Consider the following 23,711-nt stretch of genomic DNA (forward strand, 5'->3'; position numbering starts at 1 on the left):
CTGATGAAGGGCTTTTGCCCGAAACGTCGATTTTGCCTGTCCTCGGATGCTGCCTGAATTGCTGTGCTCTTCCAGCACCACTGATCCAGAATCTGGTTTCCAGCATCTGCAGTCATTGTTTTCACCTCGTTTTTTCCCCATAGAGAATGTCTAGTGCTATGCTTTCATTTATCATCCTGGTCAACACTTCAAAAAATTTAATCAAGTTTGTGAGACATGGTTTCCCACACACAAAGCCATGTTGTCTATGTCTAATCAGTCCTTGACTTCCGAGCACATGCAGATCCTGTCTCTCTGAATCCCTTCTAACAACTTAAGCCATCACTGACATCAGGCACACTGGTCTACAGTTCCCTGGCTTTTCTTTGCAATCTTTCTTAAATAATGATGCAACTTTAGCCATTCTCCAATCTTCCAGCACTTCAACCATGGCTGTCAGTTATACAATTATCTCTGCCAGGGGCCTGGCAATTTATTCCCTAGATTCCCACAATGTCCTGGGATACACCTGATAAGGTGAAGGGGATTTATCTATCTTTATGTATTTTAAGACCTCCAGCACCTTGTCTTCTTAATGTGGACTCTTTTAAGACATTACTATTTATTCCACTGATTTCCATAGCTTCCATGTCCGCAGCAAATAGTGATGCAAAGTATTTGTTTAGAATCTCACCCATCTCCTGTGGTTCCACAAATAGAGAGCCTGTTGATCTTTAAGGGGCCTTATTCTCTCTCTGGTTACTCTTCTGCCTTTAAGAATCTCTTTGGATTCTCGTTTACCTTACCTGCCAAGGCTATCTCATGATCTCTTTCTGATCTTCTGATTTCCCTCTTAAGTCTATGCCTATAACCCCTGTACTAATCAAGGGATTCACTTGATTCGAGTTGTCTAACCCTGAAATTTGCCTCATCCTTTCTCTTGACTAGAGCCTGAATATCTCTAGTCATCCTGTGTTCCCTATATTTGCCAGCCTTGTCCTGCACACTAACAGGAACATGCTATCCCTGAACTCTTGTTATCTCATTTTTGAAAGCCTCCCACTTGCCAGACGTCCCTTCACCTGTGAACAGTCTCATCAAATGAACTTCTGAAAGTTTCTGTGTAATAGCATCAAAATTGGCCTTGCCTCAGTTTAGCACTTTAACTTATGGACCAGGCCTATTCTATTCCATAGCTCTTTTAAAACTAATAGAATTATGGTCACTGGTTCCCCCACTCATACGTCTGTCACTTGCCCTGCCTTATTTCCCAAGAGGAGGTTGAATTTTACCCCTTCTCCGACAAGGCCATCTACGTAGTCATAGAGATGTCCAGCACAGAAACAGACCCTTCCATCCAACTCGTCCATGCCGATCAGATATCCCAACCCAATCTAATCCCATTTGCCAGCACCCGGCCTATATCCCTCCAAACCCTTCCCATTCATTTACCCATTCAGATGCCTTTTAAATGTTGCAATTGTACTAGCCTCCACCACTTCCTCTGGCAGCTCATTCCATAGATGTACCAACCTCTGTGTGAAAAAGTTGCACCTTAGGTCTCTTTTATATCTTTCCCCTCTCACCCTAAACCTATGCCTGCTAGTTCTGGAGTCCCCTACCCCAGGGAAAAGACTTTATTTTTTTCCTATCCATTGCCTCTCTTGATTTTATAAACCTCTATAGGTTAGCCCTCAGCCTCCGACACTCCAGGGAAAACAGTCCCAGCCTATTCAACCTCCCACTATAGATCAAACCCTCCAACCTTGGCAACATCCTTGTAAATCTTTTCTGAACCTTTCACGTTTCACAATATACTTCCCATGTTGATTGAGGAAGTTTTCTTAAACACACATAACAAATTCCTCCCCATCCAAAGCCTTAACAGTATGGAGTCCATGTTTGGAAAGTTAAAATCTCCACTTTTTAAATACCACTATTCTTCGAGCTATCTGTGATCTTCCTATATATTTGCTCCTCAGTTTCCTGCGAAATATTGGGGGTGGGGGCTTTAAAGTTTGATGCAAGAAAGTGATGACTTCCCTTCTTATTCTCAATTCCACTCATATAGTTTCATTGGAAGATCTCCAGGAATACCCTCCCTAAGTACTACCAAGGTGTTTTCCCTAATCAAAAATGCCACTCCCCCTCCTCTCGTGCCTCCCCTTTTATCCTTTCTATAGCATTTGTACCCTGGAACATTAAGTTGCCAGTCGTGTCCCTTCCTCAGCCATGTTTCTGTAATAGCTGTGATATCCCAGTCCAAAGTTCCCATCCATGGCCTGAATTTATGTGCCTTACCTATCAGGCCTTTGCATTGAAATGAATGCAATTTAATTCATCAGTCTTCTTTCATTCTCTGTCATGCTCTTGCCTGCCTGGTCTAATTAACGTGGTCTTTTTAACTGCTGTACCAGCCTCAACCTTCTGTCTTGTCTGACTATTGCTTAGGGTACTACCTGCTGCCAGACCGGTTTAAACCCTCCTGATTAGTTCTAGGAAATCTTCCCGCCAGGATATTGGTACTCCTCCAGTTCAGGTGTAACCTGTCCCTCTTGTACAGGTCACTACTGTCCCAGAAGAGATCTCAACGATCCAAGAATTAACTCCCAAGTCTTATTTACAAGCATTTATAGAATCATAGAAGAAATCACAATACAAATGGAAACAAATCCCCTCTCAATATTCTCTTCACTAAAGATAATAGCACCAAATTTTCTAATTGATGCTGGTAACTGAAGTATTCCATTCTTGGAATATATTTTCCAAATCCTTTCTGTAACCCTCTAAAGCCTTCACATTCATCCTGAAGTGTAGTACCCAGAATTTACCACAATATTTATCTTATAGTCTCAATATCCAAAATTAACATAGAATCACAGATTTATTACAGCATAACAGGCCATTCAGCCCATCATTTCTGCACCAGTTCTGTGAACGAGCATTATTTTTAATGCCATTTTATTGCTTATTCCCCTAACCCTTAATATAGTTTGCGTTTACAATAAGATATTGTCCTCTTGAATGCCTCATTTGAATCTGTATCCACCACATTTCCATGCAGCATATTCCTTTTTTTTCTAATGTCACAGTTGTTTCTTCAGCAAATTACATTTATACCTGTGGACCTCTCATTCTCAATCAATTTACAAATGGAAAGATTTCCCTCTGTACTTGTCCAAATTTCTATTCGATCTCCATTCAATCTTATCATCTCCAAAAAGGACAATCCCAATGTTTCCAATCTATCTTCATTACTGCAGTTTCTTATCACTCGAATGATGGAGGTGGAGGAGGAGGTAGAACAGGAGCATTATGGTTGAACACTAACCCCAAGTTTCATATTAAATAACAGATGCAATGGAGATAGATCCCAAACATTTTCTTAATCAACTTGGATAACTGTGAATGCTGAGCCACAATGTGCTTCCAATCCTGTTCTCGTCAAGTGGGAGATCAGAGTCAAGAGTGTGTTGCTGGAAAAGCACAGCAGATCAGGCAGCATCCGAGGAGCAGGAGAATTGATGGTTTGGGAATAAGCCCTTTATGTGGAATGAGGCTTGTGGGCCGGGGGTTGAGAGATAAATGGGAGGTAGTGGGGCTGGAGGGAAGGTAGCTGAGAATGCAATAATTAGATGAAGGCGAGGAAGAAGGTGATAGGTCAGAGAGGAGAATGGGGCAGATAGATGGGAAAGGACTGGGATAAGATGAGGCGAGGGGAGATGAGGAAACTGATGAAATCCACATTAATTCCGTGTGGTTGCAGGGTCCCAAGGCAGAAGATGAGGTATTCTTCCTCAGGTGTCGGGTGGTTAGAGTTTGGCGATGGAGGAGGCCCAGAACCTGCATGTCCTTGGTACAGTGGGAAGGGGAGTTGAAGTGATCAGCCAGGGGGTGGTGGGGCTGGTTGGTGCAGGTGTCCCAGAAATGTTCTCTGAAATGATGTGAGTTGGCGTTCTGTCTCCCTGACGTAGAGGAGACCACATTGGGTGCAACAGATACAGTAGATGACATTTGTGGAGGTACAGGTACATTTCTGTTGGGTGTGGAAGGATCCTTTGTGGCCTTGAATGGAGGTGAGGGTACAGGTTTTGCACTTCTTGCAGTGGCAGGGGAAGGTGCTGGGAGTGGGGTGAGAGCTGGTGGGGGGTGTAGATCTGACAAGGGAATTGCAGAGGGAATGGTCTCTCCAAAACGCTGATAGGGGTGGGGAAGGAAATATATCCGTAGTGGTGGGTCTGTTTGTAGGTGGCAGAAGTGGCGGAGGATGATGCGATGTATATGGAGGTTGGTGGGGAGGAAGGTGAGGACCAGGGCGGTTCTGTCCTTGTTGTGCTGGGAGGAGCGGGGTTTAAGGGCAGAGGTGCGGGAAGTGGTGGAGATGCGCTGGAGGACACTGGAGTTAGTGAACTTTTGCTGCTCTTTGGAGTCTGGGCTAACCTGTCACGTGGACTTCTTTTTTGTGTGTCTTTGGGCGCTATGGCCAAGTGTTTGTTCCATAGATTCGATAATGTGAGGAACTTTTCATGCAAAAACAGCAGGTGTGTCGGGTTTTTAAGGCATCTTTCGTGTCTATGAGGCCTGACCTCTGTTGCGATCTGTGCTTGCACTGGAGCCTTAGGCACAAAGATTGTTATTGTCCATGGTTCCAAAAATATGTAATGGGAACCCAGAATATAGATTCCCTCATTCTAAATGTGAATTTGTACTGAGAGATTTTTCTACTTTACTATGTTTGTATGTCTGTGTCTTGGGGTTATTGAGAGGTGTGGATGTTTATACATGCATTGTACAAATTTATATTATCCAGTTTTGCAACTGTTAAATAAATTTTGCTTTATAATAAATCAATAATTTTGTATTCATTAAAGACATGTGGCTGATAGCTCCTTTTATCTTAATACAGAATAAACTTACAATTCAAATGAGTAAAACAATTAAAATTATGTCGTATTGAAATCATATTGGATTCAACACCTTAGCTGTTTCTCTCTCCACAGATGCTGCTAGGCCTGCTGAGATTTTCCAGCAATTGCTATTTTATTTCAAATTTCAAGCATCTGCAATATTTTGCTTTTATTTGAGCTGATGTTGTGACAGTGGGGTAGTGGGACTAGATTGAGTGATTACACTCCTCTTATCAAAAGAAAACGAAGAATTGCAGATGGTGGAGATCTGAAACAAAAACAGAAATTATTGGAGAAACTCAGCAAGTCTAGGGCAGCATTTGTGGGAAGAAAGCAGAGTTGAGCCTTGAGGATAGTCACTCCTTTTGTAAATTCGCTAGTAGCCAGGAAAAACTGATATTTATTCTGAAGCCGGGGGCAGGACAGGATTGGTGTGCTGGTGATAAAAAACCTGGAAGGGTGATTTCAGGCTCTAAAGATATTGAACTTAATATTGAGGTTTAGAGCCTGCAGGGTCCCACAGCAGAAATGAGATGCTGTTCTTTGAGTCTGCGCTGCGACTCGCTGGAACACATATTATGGAGCAGATCCCCTCAAAATACATTAAGAAGGTACCCTAGGTTCTAACCTTTTAAAGATAAATATGAAGTGTTGTATTCCAGATGCAATTTGATTGGTCAAACTACTCAACATGAAGCAAAACACAATTTATTCAAAAGCCATACATGTAGTTAAAATACAACAAAAGAAAAACAAAGTTGGAATAACAACTTACTAGTTAACTGTTCCAATACGGTAACATCCCATAAACATATCCTTGGCAAAAAGACAAATTCAGAAACAGATTGTCTGACATGTAGTTTTCCAATCCAGGAGGAAAGAACTTCAAAAGACACTTCAGGGAGACAGAGAGTGTACCCTCTGGGAGAGATTCACTGCTTTCCAACATTGCTGAGACCCCAGCAACAATTATCAAAAGTTAAGTAAAATCCTGGATTTAAGAGAGCTTGACTATACAAATTCAAGCTGCTTCTATTGTTCCAATTTTAAAAAACCAAGGCCCCAGAGTTATTTATCTTCTAATAGACTACTCACCACCTGTCACCCAGTTTCTCTCTAAAAGAAACAGGAGAAAACCCACCTATTAAAGCCACAGCATTGTAACATAGTGCAGCAGGCCTGTGATAGAAATGTTGGCATGGGAAGGCAGTGGTGTGTTGAATGGCAGGCAACTGGACACTTGGGGCCATTTCTGTGCACAAGATACCCAGCTTGCATTTCGTCTCCCTAGTGTAGAGCAGGGGAGATCTCCTGAGGTGATAAACTCGATCCCCTGACCTGTCCGGACTTGTCCGACCTGCCCAGCTCCTTTTCCACCTATCCACTCCACCCTCTCCTCCCTGACCTATCACCTTCATCTCCTTCCCCACATATTGTTAGCAGCCAATACAACAGACTGGATTGAGTGAAATACAAATGAATCACTGCTTCACCTGGAAAATGTGTCTGGGATTTTGGATGGTGAAGAGGGAGGAAGTTAACAGGCAGGTGATACACCTTTTGTGATCCTATGACAAAGGCGCGTGGGAGTGTCGGAGATTTTGGGAGTGATCCTGCAGAACTTCTGCAGCAACATCTGTTTTTGACCCGTTTATTTCACAAGTTTTAACTTTGCTGACTAACCCTTTGTTCAACATTTGGGAATACAAGGGTTGGCAATCCAATTATTGCCGTTTGATTCAGTTTATCTGTCGATCCTCTAGTTTAGTTTCGAATTACCGATTCCTTACTTAGAATTGTGAATAGCAAACATTTAATGTCATTCGCACAATAATTTGCAATTTACCTTCGCCTACCATGAAACAAAACCTCTAAGCAGACATTTGAAAACTCGGCACGTTAATGTAGCGCGCGTGGGGTGTGACGTGAGATGTAAGCGCGCTTGAAGGGGCGGGCGTAACGTAACGTGTGCACGCGCTGGGCACGGTCTGTGATGTCCGACGTGAGCCCGCTGGAAGAGGCGGGGTGAGGCGTAACGAGAGTGCGCGCCGGGAAGGTAAGACGTGACGACGTCGGGGAAGAGGGGTGGTGCTGCGTTGGAGGCGACGGTGAAGACATGTTGGAGGTCCGTCAACGTCATGATGTTGTGGTTAAGCAGAGCCAGGAAAAGAGCGAAGCAGCTGGAGATGCTGCTGTCCGAGTCGACGCTCGAACTGGGGACGGGGAGATGTCGGCTGAGACGTTGACTGTTTTCCTGAAGTTGTGCGCGGCGGTTTTTTACGGAGTTAGCTCTTTTTTGATCGTGGTGGTGAACAAGAGCGTCCTAACCAGCTACAGGTGAAGGGAGTGGCGACCGCTGGGGCGGAGGAACTAAAAGGTTTCGAGGACGATGTAGAGTCGTCCCCCGCGCCGCGAGCTCTGAACCCCCCGCCCCCCCCCGGCGCGAGCTGCCTTGTGTAAAGAAGCTGCGTTACCAAACGGATTCGCATCTTCTTTGATCGTCACACTCATGCACTAAAGTCGATTCAAAACTGCAGCGTTGCTTAAGCATGGGATTGCGTATTGACTGGCGTTAAGAACATTTGCATTTTAGACGCACTGTTTCTAGGTTTGTTTTCAGATTCTCCAATAATGAAAGGCAAAATCATTTTGCAAAGCGTTTGTTATTTAGGTCCGATACTTGTATCATTGTTGAATTTTTAAAAAAAAAAATTCCCGTAAACGATAGTCTTGTAGAAATGCCATTATTCAGCCTCATTTTTCGGATTTTGTTCTGAATGTTCCGAAATCGAAAGCGTCCAACAAAGTTGGTTTCTAACATTCTATTTAAATCGCTTCCTACGTTCGAGAACTGTTCAGCTTTGCTTTCGGTCAGAAACCGTTATTAGTCTGTGGCAAACTGGTCAATGCTTGTTCTTTGTGCTTGAGCTGCGGCTTGCATATTTTGGGAAGGGGGGGAAAGTAGACTTTTTTCCTGTCGCAGCACTTCAACAGATTCCTGTACCGACTTGCATACTGTATGCCGTAAAGTCTTTTGTACAATCTAATTGCTTAATGTCTTTGCAATCTGCAGATTTCCGTCAATATTATTTGTGGGCATTGGTCAGGTACAGTTACTTTGATATTTAAATTCTGCGTGCCGGAAGGAAATTTTCATTAAAGTAGTGTATAAAAAGCAACATGTGGCCCATTTTAAAATCCGTTTCTTTCGCGTACAGATGTTAGCAACGGTAACCCTGCTGTGGGTGGGTAAGGCATGCAAGGTGGTGAAGTTTCCTGGCCTGGACTACAGTATGCCTCGGAAGGCAAGACTTTTTTGTTTTTTGATGCATAAAGCTAATTGTAGTAATTTTATGTGTACTATTTTGCATTCATTAAAGAGGAACTGACTTGATAAATTAGTCTTGTGTAAGCATCAATTTACAGACAGTTATGGATACTTTAAATTTTTTTGGTGTTTGTCAATTGAGCAATAAAAGTCTCCCTCCCTTTCTTTCTTCTCTACGCCTCCACTACTTCACTCCCTAATCCCATGCATGTACATGTGGATTTTCAGATGATCATATGCAATTAATTAGTTTAATTGAATTGGACATTAAAGTATTTATGTATAGTTTAAATTTTATAGTGCTACTCAGGAATGTTATGTAGTTATTTTCTGATTTTTTTTTTGCTAAATTCTAATCCATATTGCAGATCTTGAATCAAATGTTGACCATTTCACCTTTGTCTATTTATAATCTCAAAACCAGCAAGATATTAGCAGTTACACAGCAACAGTTTTCTTCTAGTGGGTGAAAGTAATAGATCAAATGTGTATAGTGCCACTGAATTTATTCATCCTTTTATTTCTGTACATTTTTTTGTTGCCACTTCAAAAACATCTAATTATATTTAATTTGTTCAGACATATTCTGATTTGTCTCTGGGGAAGTGGATCTTGAATTTGATCTTCTGGGCCACAGATGATAACATTACCATTGTGGCAAAAGACCCATTTTGACAGAGGTTCCTCTTGATATGATACCAGTTTGTTTTTTCTTTTGACTAGGAGGAATTAGCTTGCCAACGAACTGGCACCTTTCTCCTGCAATACAAGTTAGTTTGATCACTTAAAATTTCAAATTCTTGACTTATCCTGATGAGCGCAAGATGAAAAACTTTGGAAATGGATCCATCATCAGAAATATGCAAGTTTGATTTCAATGCCTGTGGAAGAATGTGTTATCTGCCATAGGGAAGATCATTGCATACATGCAACTTACTCACTTATCTCTTCCTCATAGTTGATCAGCTCCTTCCAGAGTTGTAGTGCTGTTTTTACCTGTTGAGGCACCACAAACATGATTTTCATTCCAAGCCAAATTTGAGAAAAATGGAAGCAATTGCACCATGGGCCCTCTATGGCCTTTTGACAACTTTGAACCTTTGAGTATCCTCTTCAAATTTGGCTGCTGTCAGAAATTTGTCACCATCCTCTGTTGACTGCATGATGACAGAAGCTGTGATCTTCACCCACTACAGAACCTTACTCTGTGAAGTCTTGCTTGGCTCAGTCTGTCATAGCACTAACTCTTCTACATCTTCCTCATTACAATAGTGCATCTCGCGAACAGATTACCCAAAGACATGGGGATAGCTTACAGAACTAATAAATTCTTCAACCAATGCCATCTGCATTTCAAAATCATTCCAGCTTTGGGCATTGAGATTCAGGATCCAGATGATACTTGTCTGCTTTCTCTGAAACTAAGCTCAAGGTCATTGTTGACCGCTCCTTCACGGTGTATGAGAAAATAGGCCGTTCACTAGACTCCTGAAAAAATAAGGTCCTCTTCAACCTTGTGTCTCAGCATGGCACCTCTCCAATTGATTAAGAGCAGTAGTACGATCTTTGTCTATTTTTGTTGAGATGAGATTCAAAAGTAGATTGCAAAATAGTGAGGGGCATGGATAGGGTGAGTAGCCAAGGTCTTTTTCCCCAGGATAGGAGAGTCCAAAAGTAGAGGTCATAGTCATAGAGATGTACAGCATGCCGACCAGTTATCCCAACCCTATCTAGTCCCATCTGCCAGCACCCAGCCCATATCCCTCCAAACCCTTTCTATTAATGTACCCATACAATTGCAACATTTAAGAGGCATTTGGATCAGCCTCCACCACTTCCTCTGGCAGCTCATTCCATACACACATCACCCTCTGCATGAAAAAGTTGCCCAGTAGGTCTCTTTTATATCTTTTCCCCTCTCATCCTAACTCTATGCCCTCTAGTTCTGGACTCCCTCATCCCAGGGAAAAGACTTTGCCTATTTACCCATTCCATGCCCCTCATAATTTTGTAAACCTCTATAACGTCATCCCTCAGCCTTCTACACTCCAGGGAAAACAGCCCCAGCCTGTTCAGCCTCTCCCTGTAGCTCAAATCCTCCAACCCTGGCAACATCCTTGTAAATCTTTTCTGAATCCTTTCAAGTTTCACAACATCTTTCTGATAGGAAGGAGACCAGAATTTCACAATATTCCAACAGTGGCCTAGCCAGTGTCCTGTACAGCCACAACATGACCTCCCAACGTCTGTACTCAATACTCTGACCAATAAAGGAAAGCATACAAAATGCCCTCTTCACTATCGTATCTACCTGCGACTCCACTTTTAAAGAGCTATGAACCTGCACTCCAAGGTCTCTTTGTTCAGCAACACTCCCTGGGACCTTATCATTAAGTCCTGCTAAGATTTGCTTTCCCAAAATGCAGCACTTCGCATATATCTGAATTAAACTCCATCTGCCACTTCTCAGCCCATTAGCCCATCTGGTCAAGATCCTGTTGTAATCTGAGGGAACCTTCTTCGCTGTCCAGTACACCTCCAATTTTGGTGTCATCTGCAAACTTACTAACTGTACCTCTTATGCTCGCATCCAAATCATTTATGGAAATAACAAAAAGTAGAGGACCCAGCACCGATCCTTGTGGCACTCCACTGGTCACAGGCTTCCAGTCTGAAAAACAACTCTCCACCACCATCCTCTGTCTTCTATTTTGAGCCAGTTCTGTATCCAAATGGCCAGTTCTCCCTGTATTCCGTGAGATCTAACCTTGCTAATCAGTCTCCCATGGGGAACCTTGTCGAACACCTTGCTGAGTCCATATTGATCACGTCTGCTGTTCTGCTCTCCTCAATTCCCTTTGTTACTTCAAAAAACTCAATCAAGTTTGTGAGACATGATTTCCCATGCACAAAGCCATGTCGACTTTCCCTTATCAGTCCTTGCCTTTCCAAATACATGTACATCCTGTCCCTCTGGATTACCTCCAACAACTTGCCTGCAGCCGACGTCAGGCTCACTGATCTATAGTTCCCTGGCTTGTCCTTACCACCCTTCTTAAACAGTGGCACCATATTAGCCAACCTCCAGTCTTTCGGCACCTCACCTGTGAATATCGATGATACAAATATCTCAGCAAGAGGCCCAGCACTCACTTCTCTAGCTTCTCACAGAGTTCCGGGTACACCTGATCAGGTACTGGGGACTTATCCACCTTTACCTGTTTCAAGACATCTAGTGCTTCCTCCTCTGTAATATGGACATTTTGCAAGATGTCACCATCTATTTTCCTACAGTCTATATCTTCCATATCCTTTTCCACAGTATATACTAATGCAAAATACTCATTCAGTATCTCCCCCACTTCCTGTGGCTCCACACAAAGGCCATCTTGCTGATCTGATCTTTGAGGGGCCCTATTCTCTCCCTAGTTACCCTTTTGTCCTTAATATATTTGTAAAAACCCTTTGGATTCTCCTTACTTCTATTTGCCAAAGCTATCTGATGTCCCCTTTTTGCCCTCCTGATTTCCCTCCTAAGTATACTCCTACTTCCTTTATACTCTAAGAATTCACTCGATCTATCCTGTCTATACCTTACATATGCTTCCTCCTTTTTCTTAACCAAACTCTCAATCTTTTTAGTCATCTGGCGTTCCCTATACCTACCAGCCTTTCCTTTCACTCTAACAGGAATATACTTTCTCTGGATTCTTGTTATCTCATATCCTGAAGGCTTCCCATTTTCCAGCCGTCCCTTTACCTGCGAACATCTGCCCCCAATCAGCTTTTGAAAGTTCTTGCCTAATACCGTCAAAATTGGCCTTTCTCCAATTTAGAACTTCAACTTTTAGATCTGGTCTATCATTTTCCATCACTGTTTTAAATCTAATCTAATTATGGTCGCTGTCCCCAAATTGCTCCCCCACTGACATCTGATGAAGGAGCGGCACTCCGAAAGCTAGTACTTTCAATTAAACCTGTTGGGCTATAACCTGGTGTTGTGATTTTTAACTTTGTACACCCCAGTCCAACACCGGCATCTCCAAATCATGACTTCATTAAAAAAGCATGTTAAACATAATTTTCCCTTAACAAATCCATTGCTAACTTTTAATTAACCTACATTCCCCAAATTTTGTCTCCATTACCATTTTCTTCAAATTTCGTCCACGTTAGCAGAGAAGTTCCTCATCTCAGAATTAAGTTGGTACTCCTTTATTGTGAGAAGTGTCCTCTGATCCTCCCTTGAAGGTACACATCATCTCAGCGTTCACCTTGACAAACCCTTAAGAATCATTTATGTTTCAGTGAGAGAATTTTTCATTCTCTGAATTGCCTCTCATGAAATAATAGCTTTCGTTAAATAAGGGGACCAATGCTGCTCATAATATTTCAGATGTGGTCTCTCTGGCACTTTGTACAGTTGCAATAAAACCTTTCTATTCTTATGCTCCAACCCCTCCACCTAGCCTTCCTGATTATCTGCTGCACCCATGCGCGAGCTTTGTGTTTGAAGTACAAGTATCCCAAAGTCCCTTTGCAGAAAATTGTAGCGCATTTTTTTTTTAAATAGTATTGTTCATTTGTTCTGTTTTCCAAAATGAACAATTTTGCATTTTTCCACATTATACTCCATTTGCCAATTTTTACCCACTTAACCTATCAATATTTTTTTGTAAACTGTTTGTATCCCCCCTCGTAAATTGCCTTTCCACCTATTTTTGTGCCAGCTGCAAATTTGGCTACAATACATTTACTTCCTTTCTCCTGGTTATGAATATATACTCTAAATAGTTATGGTCCCAGCACTGATCCCTGTGATACCTCGCCAGTCACAATTTATAAGCCTGAAAAGGAAACTTGCTGTTTCCTGCACATTGCAGATTGGAATGCCCGTCTACTGCCAACCTTGTGACCTCATTGCTTATAAATTTACTTTTTATGCGATATCTGATTAAATGTTTTCTGGAAGTCCAAATATAACACTTGCTAGTTCCCCTCGATGCATTCTGGTTGAGACATCCATAAAAGATGATAAATTAGTCATATTTCCCTTTCATGAAGCCACATTGACTTTGCTTAATTAGATTATCATTTTTCAAATGTGTTGCTATTATGTCCTTAATGATCAGCTCCAATACTTGACCAACAATAGATATTGGACTAATTGGCCTATAGCTATCTGCTTTATGTTGCCTCCTTTTTTGAATAGTGGTGTCACATTAGCACTCTTCCAATCCCCTGGTACTTTTCAGAATCCAAGGATTTTTTAGAAAATTACAAACAGTGCATCCGCCATCTTCGTAGCTATCTGTTTTAGGATCCTACAATGCAAGCATCAGCGGCAGGGACTTAGCTGTCTTTAGCCCTGTTAGTTTGTCTAATACTATTTCAGTAGTGATAGTACTTAATTCCTTTCCCATTTTCTTTAGTAGTAATGGGATGTTTGAAGTATTTGTCATCATAAAGACTGATCCAAAACATCTGCTTAAGTCTCTGCCATTTCCTTGTTCCCCAAAACTGTCTCCCCAAATTTGTTTTCTGTATTCACTTTGACACCTCTCTTTTGTGTCTTTAAAGAAGCTCTTATTGTCAATTTTTATACTATTTGCTAAATTGTCCTTTGTTTATTTTCATTGTCTTTTTAATTTATTTATCCTCCTTTGCTGGATTCTGCATTTATCCCACTATTGAGGGCCATTGCTGACTTTGGCCTCTCCTTAACATCCTTGGTTAGTCATGGATGGTTTATCCCTCTGAGAATTTTCACTCCTTACGACTCTCAGCAAAAAAGAAATCCCACTAAGTTACCACCTCAAATGTCTGCCAGTGTTTGCTTACTGTCGTTTCTCCAATCTGCCCAGTACACCAAAGCTAATTCTATTTTCATTTCATTGTAATTCCCTTGTTTTCGATCCATGTTTCTCACTCTTGGATTGAATATTAAATTCATCATGTTATGATCACTACTTCTGGGGGGATCTTGAAGGTCGTTTATTAAACCAGCTTCATTACTTATTACAAGGTCATTTATTAACCAAGCGATGTTACCTATTATCAGATCCAAGGGAGTCCACTTTATGACAGCTTGTTGTAGAAAACTACTATCCCTAATACATTCTGAATTCATCACAGCTACCCTTCCCCATTTGATCCAATCAACATGAAGATTAAAATTGCCCATAATTATTACTGTACTCTTTTTAGCCCCTCTTCTGATTTATAACCTTTCCTAAGAGAGGCTTCTCTTTGGGGATCTGTTCAGTACTCTTACCATCCTTTCCTGAATCATTCCTGATGAAGAGCTTATGCTCAAAACTTTGACTATCCTGCCCCTCGGATGCTGCCTGACCAGCTGTGCTTTTCCAGCACCACCCTTTTTGATCCGAGTCGCCAGCATCTGCAGTCCTCACTTTGTTCTAGTTGATTGTAACCTTACTGCGAAGCCTCTTCTAAGGCTGCCCACCTTGAAGAAGTTCTCCTCCCTCAACAAAGATCTCAGTGAGTCTCTCTCACTGCATCCCCCAGGTTGATTCCTTTCCTCTGAAGCTCTTCAACCAAGTCCTGAAGCAGACCGGCTACAATAGCCACATCTCCTTCCTCAGTGCCTGACTTTGGAACCAACTGATCCCACATGGACTCCAGACTACATTCAGGCCATCACAATTTGGACCTGACCAGTACCAACAACAAATCCAAAGCCTCCAGAAACTGTTTCCCTCCAGATCCGATCCTCTGCTGCACGCTCGCAGCCATGCGCCTTTACCTACTCTCTCTGCAGTTAGCCTTGCCCGGCTCAGGGCCACACTATCCCAGAACTGCAAAGGGCCTTCGCTGTTCTTCATCCTTAAAAGAATCCACGCACTTAACAAACGTACATTCCTGATGAAGAGCTTATGCTCGAAACATCAACTCTCCTGTTCCTCATGCTACCTGACTGGCTGTGCTTTTCCAGCACCATACTTTTGACTCTATCATTCGAGCCTAGATTGTGTCTCAACTATCCTCCGTTCATCACTTAAGTGCTAGCCGACAGACTTCTCAATCTCGTCTGTCGAAAGGCCAAATAACCCTGAATGTCAAGTTCCCAGTTTTGATCTTGTAATCATGTTTCTGTAATGGCTATAAATCTACTTATTTACCTTGATTAGCGCTAGTAACACATCTGCTTTATTCCAAATACTTTATGCATTAATATATAAACCTTTAAGTCTGTTCTATTATCAAATTTCCCTTTACTTCATTTCTTTGCTCCAATATGACATTCATTCATTGTTCTTTTTACGTTCAAGTAAAAATCAGTCCCATTACTAACCTACAATCCCACTTCTCCTTTACTTTTGATTTAAAAAATTTCCATGCAACTGAAACCACTCTCCCACTATTTAGTTTAAACCCTGTCTATAGTCCTAGTTATGCAATAAACCAGGGTTCAGATTGAGCCCATACCATTGGAACAGCTCCCTCCTTCCCTAGTACTGGTGCCACTGCCCCATGAATTTGAATCCATTTCTTTCGTACTAGTCTTTTGTCTTTAATCTTGTTGTCCCTGTGCCAGTTAACTTGTGGCTTAGTCTTGCACTTCTAAAATTCGGGAATTAACATTGACTAGAAACTGGATAGTACCAATGAAACAAATTGAGACAAGGTAAGAACATGTTGCAGGATGCAATTCTCTGGTGAGTAGCTCACTACCTATCTCGCCAAAGCTAGTACAGTGCACGCATGAATCAAAAATGTAACCAAATGTGCTCTGCTTTCCCTGAGCATGGCTCCTACAGCACAGCAGAAAAGCTTGCTTGATTAGCACCCCAACATTTTATCTCCCTCTCCTCTCTCGCTTGTTATTGGCTGTGCACTGGGAAACTGGATCAATGTCTCAGTTGTGGCTAGACTGTTTGCAATTTTGGCAGTAATTTTGAACTAAGGATCCAAGCTGTGTTTTCTTCACAAAAATTCACATCAAAGCTGTTTCAGGCATTCAAACCCCTTCACTTCATATTTGTCTATTTTAATAATAGCAAAATAGTGCAGAAGTTGGGTATCTGAAACAAACACAGCATCTGTAGAGTGAGAAACAAAGCTATCATTTTGAGTTCAATGACTGTTCTGAACTTTATTTTACCTAACAGTAAATTAGTCCTCACTTTTTCCTAAGAGAAAATTAGCTCCTGTTTCCTGCACCATAACATGACTAGATTTTTAAAAATACTTCATTTAATGTGAAGTACATTTAAATGTTATGAAATTGTGAAAGATGTTAGAACTGCAAGTCTTTTTCCTGTCATCTGAGCTTTCTGCAATCGTGAAGTCCATGATTAAGTGCATGTGCATGTATAGATCAGTAAGGATGCAGTTTTACACTTTGTAATTTGTAAGTGACTTCTCTGTTCCCAGTCGTTTTGAGTTGTGGCACTCACTATGTAATAACTGCAATATATATTTTTCATGGGCGGAGTTATGAATCCTTTTAAATATGATTATATAGCTTATGTTTTTGTAAGTAGGTTGTAATGATTATAACACCTCTTGATTTCTTTATATCTGTAAAAGATAATTCTTGGAGCATGCTTGTTAATATTTAACATGATTTACTCTTCTAGGTGTTTCCACTACCTCTATTATACCTGGGGAACCAACTTACAGGATTGCTCGGCACTAAGAAACTGAAGTATGTTTGAATCTATTTTGAGCTCAAGACAGTAGGGAAACTATTTTGTTTGACTTTTACTAATTTGGCTTAACTTTCATTTTCCAGTCTTCCAATGTTTACAGTTCTAAGGAGGTTTTCCATTCTGTTTACAATGATAGCAGAAAGTTTGTTACTTAAGTAAGTAAAAACATAATTTTAATTGTTTGCTTTAAATATTTGTCTTTGTTTCAAAACCGTGTATTTAGATGTCTTTTCACTCATTGGGCGAAGATCTGATTGAGAGTTGTGACATCCATAAAGTAAATTTGTACATGGGCAAATACAATTTTGTAGAAACTTTGTAATCGCTAAGCAGTTGATAGCTGAAGTCATGTTTCCCAAAAGTCCCGCTCAGCCAGGACTTTGTGTCCTCCATCAAAGATGGACAGGTTCTACAATTTAGACAGTTAATGACAGCAAGTAGCTGGTTTAGCTCCATTGTAAGGAAACAATAAAGGATTGTATCTCCCACATTACTCTAGTTGGCTGCCAATACAAACTCTTGTTGATTTTCAAAAAAATTATACTGTTATGAAAAAAAGTGGGATACCACTTTTAAATGACCTGGATGAGGGTATAGAAGGGTGGGTTAGTAAATTTGCAGACGACACTAAGGTCGGTGGAGTTGTGGATAGTGACGAAGGATGTTGTAGGTTACAGAGAGACATAGATAAGCTGCAGAGCTGGGCTGAGAGGTGGCAAATGGAGTTGACCGCAGACAAGTGTGAGGTGATTCACTTTGGTCGGAGTAACTGGAATGCAAAGTACTGGGCTAATGGTAAGATTCTTGGTAGTGTAGATGAGCAGAGAGGTCTGTGTCCACATACACAGATCCTTGAAAGTTGCCACCCAGGTTGACAGGGTTGTTAAGAAAGCATCCAGTGTTTTAGCTTTTATTAATAGAGGGATCGAGTTCCGGAACCATGAGGTTATGCGGCCGAACTTGGAGTATTGTGTACAGTTCTGGTCACCGCATTATAAAGAGGATGTGGAAGCTTTGGAAAGGGTGCAGAGGAGATTTACTAGGATGTTGTCTGGTATGGAGGGAAGGTGTTACGAAGAAAGGCTGAGGGACTGGAGGCTGTTTTCATTGGAGAGAAGAAGGTTGAGAGGTGACTTAATAGAGACATAAGAGATAATCAGAGAGTTAGGGTGGATAGGGAGAGCTTTTTTCCAAGTATGGTGACGGTGAGCACGAGGGGGCATAGCTTTAAATTGAGGGGTGATAGATATAGGACAGATGTCAGAGGTAGTTTGTTTATTGAGTAGTAAGGGTATGGAATGCTTTGCCTGCAACGGTAGTAGATTCGCCAACTTTAAGTACATTTGAGTCGTCATTGGACAAACATATGGACGTACATGGAATAGTGTAGGTTAGATGGGCTTCAGATTAGTATGACTGGTTGGCGCAACATCGAGGGCCGATGTTCTATGTACCCTGGATTACTTTTGTGATTTGTCATTAAATCTTGACATTAACTTCCTGGATCAAAAACAGCTGTTTTCTTGCCACAATATTGCTCCTCTATTGATAGAGGGCAACACTGGATCTATAATAGTCTATAATATCTGTACAAGAATTATTCTGTTCATTTTAAGAAAGTACTTTCAACAAACGTACAAATTGAAATGCTGAAAATATGTAAAATGACAAATCTCTTCCCATATCAGACTTTTTCTCAACTGTAGTGTTAATAATTGGTGGGCTATGTTGTCTTTCTACAATGTTTGGTCTTGTCATTTAATAAATGTGTATCCTGTATGCAGGAAGACAGTTCTGGTAAACATAATACGTACGTTTATAGCCAGAAGACAGTTGTTTAATATAAAGTGAATAAAATTATTTTAATCATCATTCTGTTTAGATTACATTCCCTACAGTATGGAAACATGCCCTTCAGCCCAACAAACCCACACTGCCCCTCTGAAGAGTAACCCACCCAGACTCATTCCCCTACTCTATATTTACCCCTGACTAATGCACCTAACACTAGGGGCAATTTATCATAGCCAATTCACCTGACCTGCACATCTTTGGATTGTGGGAGTAAACTGGAGGAAATCCATACATGGGAGAATGTGCGAAGTCCACACAGACAGTTGCCCGAGGCAGGAATCGAACCCGGGTCTCTGGCGCTGAGAGGCAGCAGTGCTAACCACTGAGCCACCATACCACCTTTATTTCAAGATAATGTATCTAAGATGTCATTCTTAGTTTGACAATTTGGTCTGCGATCTCATTTTTCTAGTTGTTGAGGCTGTATTAGTTCTTTTGTTCTTATGAAGCATCAATTTTGTTAGCGCGGATGAAATGATATCAGTCCGAGCCCAGAGTGCAGTTCAACAATCAGTAACGTTTATTGATACAGTAACACATGCGGAGACCAAACGAGGTCCGAATCTCGGCTGTTCTGCTGTTCCCGCACGCTGCTACACATTATATACCTTTCTTTGTCAGGATGTGAGGATTTTGAATATGAATGGGATGATAGTTCCCCATCATCGCTGGAGTAGGTGCAAATGGTGGGTTTCCTGCCGTCCCAGGAGAGTTGCAGTGTACACACAATAGGGTGCTAATTGGATTATGTAAACGGGTCCGGGTACTATCTGCTTGTCTCTCTCTCTCTCTGAGGGCTGGGGGCTAGCATCCCCCTTTGTTCCCTTGGGGTGCTGGTGTGTATTAGTCTGATCGTTCCTGTCTGGTGGATGCCTGTCCTTTGTGTCAGGATGGTTCTGTATTGATGAATATGGGTGTGTTTCAGTCAGTCTCTTGATTTGATTAGGTTAATTAGCTCCGGAGTTTCGGTCTATGAGTCATGGTTAGTGTCTGGCCTAGTGTGGATTTGATCTGTCCTCTGGCTCCCATCTCCCGGTCACGTGGGCGGACCAGCAGCTGCTGAGTTCTGTGGGTTTTAGCTGCGGCTGCCGTTTAAAACACAAAATGAATTCCTATAGTTTTACCAATGTAGGCATAGCCCCATGGCAAATGCGGGGCGGCTCTAATGCCCGCTTGCAGTCCCCCCTTTCGGCAAGGGGTTGGACACGTCCACACCCCCGATGCCGATATCTTGAAAGTTGGTTCCTTGCCCGGTACATTCCGCCAGCCGTCATGCTGCAGTCATGGGGCCTTTGGATAGTCCCGGGAGATGGTTACATTAACTCGAGCCCTGTGAGCTCGTGGTGCCTGATCGCCCGCCAGGAGTCTATGGCGTGGAGCATGGTCTTTCTGGCCTTTCATTTCTTGTGCTGAGGGCATGAGTGACATGCCACCAGGACCCAGGCCAGAGCCAGCAGTAACTGTATACCTACAATGGTGTGCGAGATGTTTCGGATCCAGGAATGTATGTTTACGTTTAGGCCCCAATCCCACACCCTCTGTGCCCAGCCCTGGGACTGCAGAGCTGTCTGTGTCCTCCTCTAGTTCCTTTATATGTGATTGCAACTGGTGGTCCAGTTTCACTGAGTGTCCTACCCGGGTCCTAAGCTCCGTAAGACCTCGGCCCAATGTGGGATGGGGGTTTTTTCGGGCTCCTGATATTCCCTGAGGGTGTCCCTGAATTTGTCGGTAGTTTGTATGGACTCGGGGTTCCATTGTCGGACCTCTGAGATGTGAGCTTGCCCAATCGTGACTGGGTGCCTGGGGGTGAAGCAGAACTCGTGCTGGGGAATCGGGCACTGCAGTCCGTTATACCAAAATAAGGTTTCAAGAGTGGAAACACAATACTGTCCCCTTCCACCATACCCCGCCCTAGTGAAGTGGGGGCCCGTGGGTTCGATTTCAAGGGTGCAGCCCTGTGTCCGGTTGAACCCGCATTCCGCTGTTTCACTCCTTTGTAAGGGGTGAGGGCAGATGGTAATTGCCCCCCACCACTTGCAGCCTGTAAGCGGCACCCCGTACACAGCGCCGTTTCGAGATATGGCTGTGTGGTGAGCTAAACGATATTTGAGGGAAGCGTTTTCCCGTATGACTCCGATGTTCTCAATGTGAAACAGGGGAAATGGCCAGACCCTGGGGTGACCACGGGGATCAGGAGGACAATCCCGACTCCTGTCGCCTCACTGACCTCACAGTCGGGAATCACTGGGTATACTCTAGCCATACCCTTCAGAGTCCGGCTGTCGAGCGGCCCGGAGCGCCCCGCAAGTGAGGCCAGTTTGGCGCTGTCGATCCAGTCGGGCACCTCCCCCCTTTGGACCTGGTCAAGATTATGCCGGATCTGGGCTACCATCCACAGGCCATACACATGGCACAGCTGCCCCTCGTGGATATGGGCCGTGTTTTCTCTTTCCCGGTCTATAAGGCGGTTAATGGTGTGGGTGTGTGTTTCCAGGACTGCAATGCCGTCGAGGTGGATGTATGCTCCCTCTTCCCCCAGGAGTGCCTGGTCTGCCTGATTTGTGAGAGACCTCTGTAGCAGGTCCCTCATTAACCCTTTTAGTTGCTCGATCTTTTCGTTAAGGCCCTGGATGTCTAGGGAGTTTACTACGGATGTCCCCGTGTTGAGTCCTGTGAGAGCATCGTTGACTATGTCCGTCTGTGTCGTGTGTGTGTGTTATGTATGTCGGTCCGGTAGTGGGTTGCCCCCATGGCGTCTATGGCCCTCTCTATAACCACCTTCCCCATCATGGCGTATAGGTTGCGTACCTGTGCTGTGCAATAGTCCAGTACCCGGATGCCCGATATATTGACCAGCACAGGTTCGACCTCGTGTCGGACGTTGTCATAAAGGGCCTCTCCCTCATCCCACAATACCGGTCCCCCTGCGGGCCCCGGTCCCAGAGAGGGGAACGGCAATATCCCTGGAGTCGCGGTCGGGGGTGGTGTGGTTGGGGCGGGTGGAAAGCACAAATTAAAGGAGATTACCGCGGCATTGGTGGGCTCATAATACCCGCAAACAGACAGATCCCGTAAAGTAAAAGCATCAAAGGCCGGGGCAGAGGCGAGGTCCTCCGGCATGGCACACATTGTCCCAAACATGCCACCCCCCAAGTCCATTGCCTCAGCACGCCGGAGGCAGGTCGGCCGCGGGTCGCGCTCCGAAGTGCAGAATAAACAGTGTGTCTGTACGCCCGGGAGGACCTCCAGCCAGGCGTTTTAGAACGCATTGATCTTGTTGGGCTTGTCCCTTGCAGGAATACAGATGGCGCCGGACGCGTTGAAGGCAACACCGTGGCGGTAGAAGTTGTCATGTATCTCGGGGAAAGAAGGCATCAGTCGTAGGGCGAAGAGGAGAGCGGTGCACCGGTGGGAAGAGAGGGAGAGAGAGGGGCACCCTTACCAAGGGTGTAGGGTTAGTGTGTGTAGGAGCAGGACCCCCTGGACCGGTCCGCCCGTCGCGCTGTAAGGAGAAAAAGGAGGCGGTTAGAATCAAGTCTAAGGGGCGGGGGGGGGGTGAAAGGAGTGTCTGTCCGGTCGGGGCTTAAGGGAAGGGTTAAAGCTGGGACCAGTGTTTCCATCTGCTCTTTCCTTTCATGTCGACACAGGCGCAAGTGTTGCTGGTGAGGATGATTTTGTGCGGTCCCAACCACGGGGGGGGTGAAGCCAGGCCGGTTGGGGGCGGCCCTGACCAGGACTTTGTCCCCAACGCCGGGAAGGGGTTGGGCGGGCAGATACGGTTGCAGTTTTGTCTGGTCCCTAATGTCCTGCTGATCGCGTGCAGTTTGTCTAAGGGCCTGCAGCTGCGCGTCCAGCTGCCTGATATAGCGCGTCATCCTGTCCCTCAGGGGGGCCATGTCTTTTCTCTCTCTTTCCCCCCCCCCCCCCCCGACCATGACGTTCTCTGGTGGTCGCATGGCCCTCCCCGCCGCTTTGAGAGTCCGGTTCATGCGCTCGACCATCCCAGAGCTCTCTGGATGGAACGGGACGTGGAAGCACTGTCTGATGCCTAGGAGGCGGCAGGCCAGTTTCATCGCGCGCCCAGTGAAGTGCGTGCCCTGGTCCAAGTCAATCTGGAGGGGGGCCCCCCAGCGCAGGAAGATGTCGAAGGCCAGCACTCTCGCCACGGTGGCGGATGTACAGTCCCGTGTAGGGAAGGCTTCTACCCAGCGCGTGAAATGGTCAACGATCACCAGGCAATACTTCTTGCCAAGGCTGGAGGGTAGGGGGCCTGTGAAATCAACTTGGAGGTTCTCCCAGGGCCCCTTGGGCCATGGCTGGTGCGCTAGGAGAATGCGCAGGGGCCGCCCCAGGTTGTGCTGGGCACAGACAACGCATCGGTGGCAGTGTTTGGCCACGTCGCGGACGAGGCCGGGCCACCACCAGTCGGTCTGGAGCCTAGCAAGCGTTCTGTCACGGCCCGCGGTGGTCTGGCTCGTGGTGTAGTTGCATCAAGGTCGTTCTGATGGCCGCGGGGGCCACGACCCTGTCGCCGTGCCGCCACACACCATCAGGGTCGCGGGCTGCGCCCTTTGCCAGCTAGTCCTCTACCTCTCCGGGCTGTGCGCAATCCAGATACTGGGGTCAGCTCCTGGGACGGGGGCCGACGCTACTCAGTCTTTGCGTCGGGCGAGCAGCTGGCCCCGACTGAGTTGATCCCAGTCAGGGGTGATCGGTTTCGGGCTAGGGCTGCGGGGTTTGTGTGGAGTTTGCACATTCTCCCCGTGTCTGCGTGGGTTTCCTCCGGGTGCTCCGGTTTCCTCCCACCATCCAAAGATGTGCAGGGTCAGGTGAATTGGCCATACTAAATTGCCTGTAGTGTTAGATAAGGGGTAAGTGTAGGGGTATGGGTGGGTTTCGCTTTGGCGGGTCGGTGTGGACTTGTTGGGCCGAAGGACCTGTTTCCACACTGTAATCTAATCTAATCTA

General features: G+C 44.3%; 1 protein-coding gene across 2 annotated transcripts in view; it reads left to right on the forward strand.

Moving 5' to 3' along the window:
* The first annotated feature begins 6,951 nt into the window (after nt 1-6,951).
* Nucleotides 6,952-23,711, forward strand: part of slc35d1a (solute carrier family 35 member D1a) — a 67,051-nt gene continuing 50,291 nt past the window's right edge. The window contains exons 1-5 of one of the 2 annotated variants that reach the window (XR_006312988.1): nt 6,952-7,223; nt 7,960-7,993; nt 8,105-8,191; nt 16,818-16,885; nt 16,973-17,044. Coding sequence is in view for 1 of the 2 variants with exons in the window: in XM_043699407.1 (XP_043555342.1) it covers nt 7,003-7,223; nt 7,960-7,993; nt 8,105-8,191; nt 16,818-16,885; nt 16,973-17,044 (482 nt within the window). In the remaining variant the exon portion in view is untranslated. The remainder of the gene's footprint in view (nt 7,224-7,959; nt 7,994-8,104; nt 8,192-16,817; nt 16,886-16,972; nt 17,045-23,711) is intronic. The other variant, XM_043699407.1, reaches the window with a different exon arrangement.

This window comes from Chiloscyllium plagiosum, chromosome 11 (assembly GCF_004010195.1).
Source record: "Chiloscyllium plagiosum isolate BGI_BamShark_2017 chromosome 11, ASM401019v2, whole genome shotgun sequence".
In the NCBI taxonomy this organism is placed as follows: Eukaryota; Metazoa; Chordata; class Chondrichthyes; order Orectolobiformes; family Hemiscylliidae; genus Chiloscyllium; species Chiloscyllium plagiosum.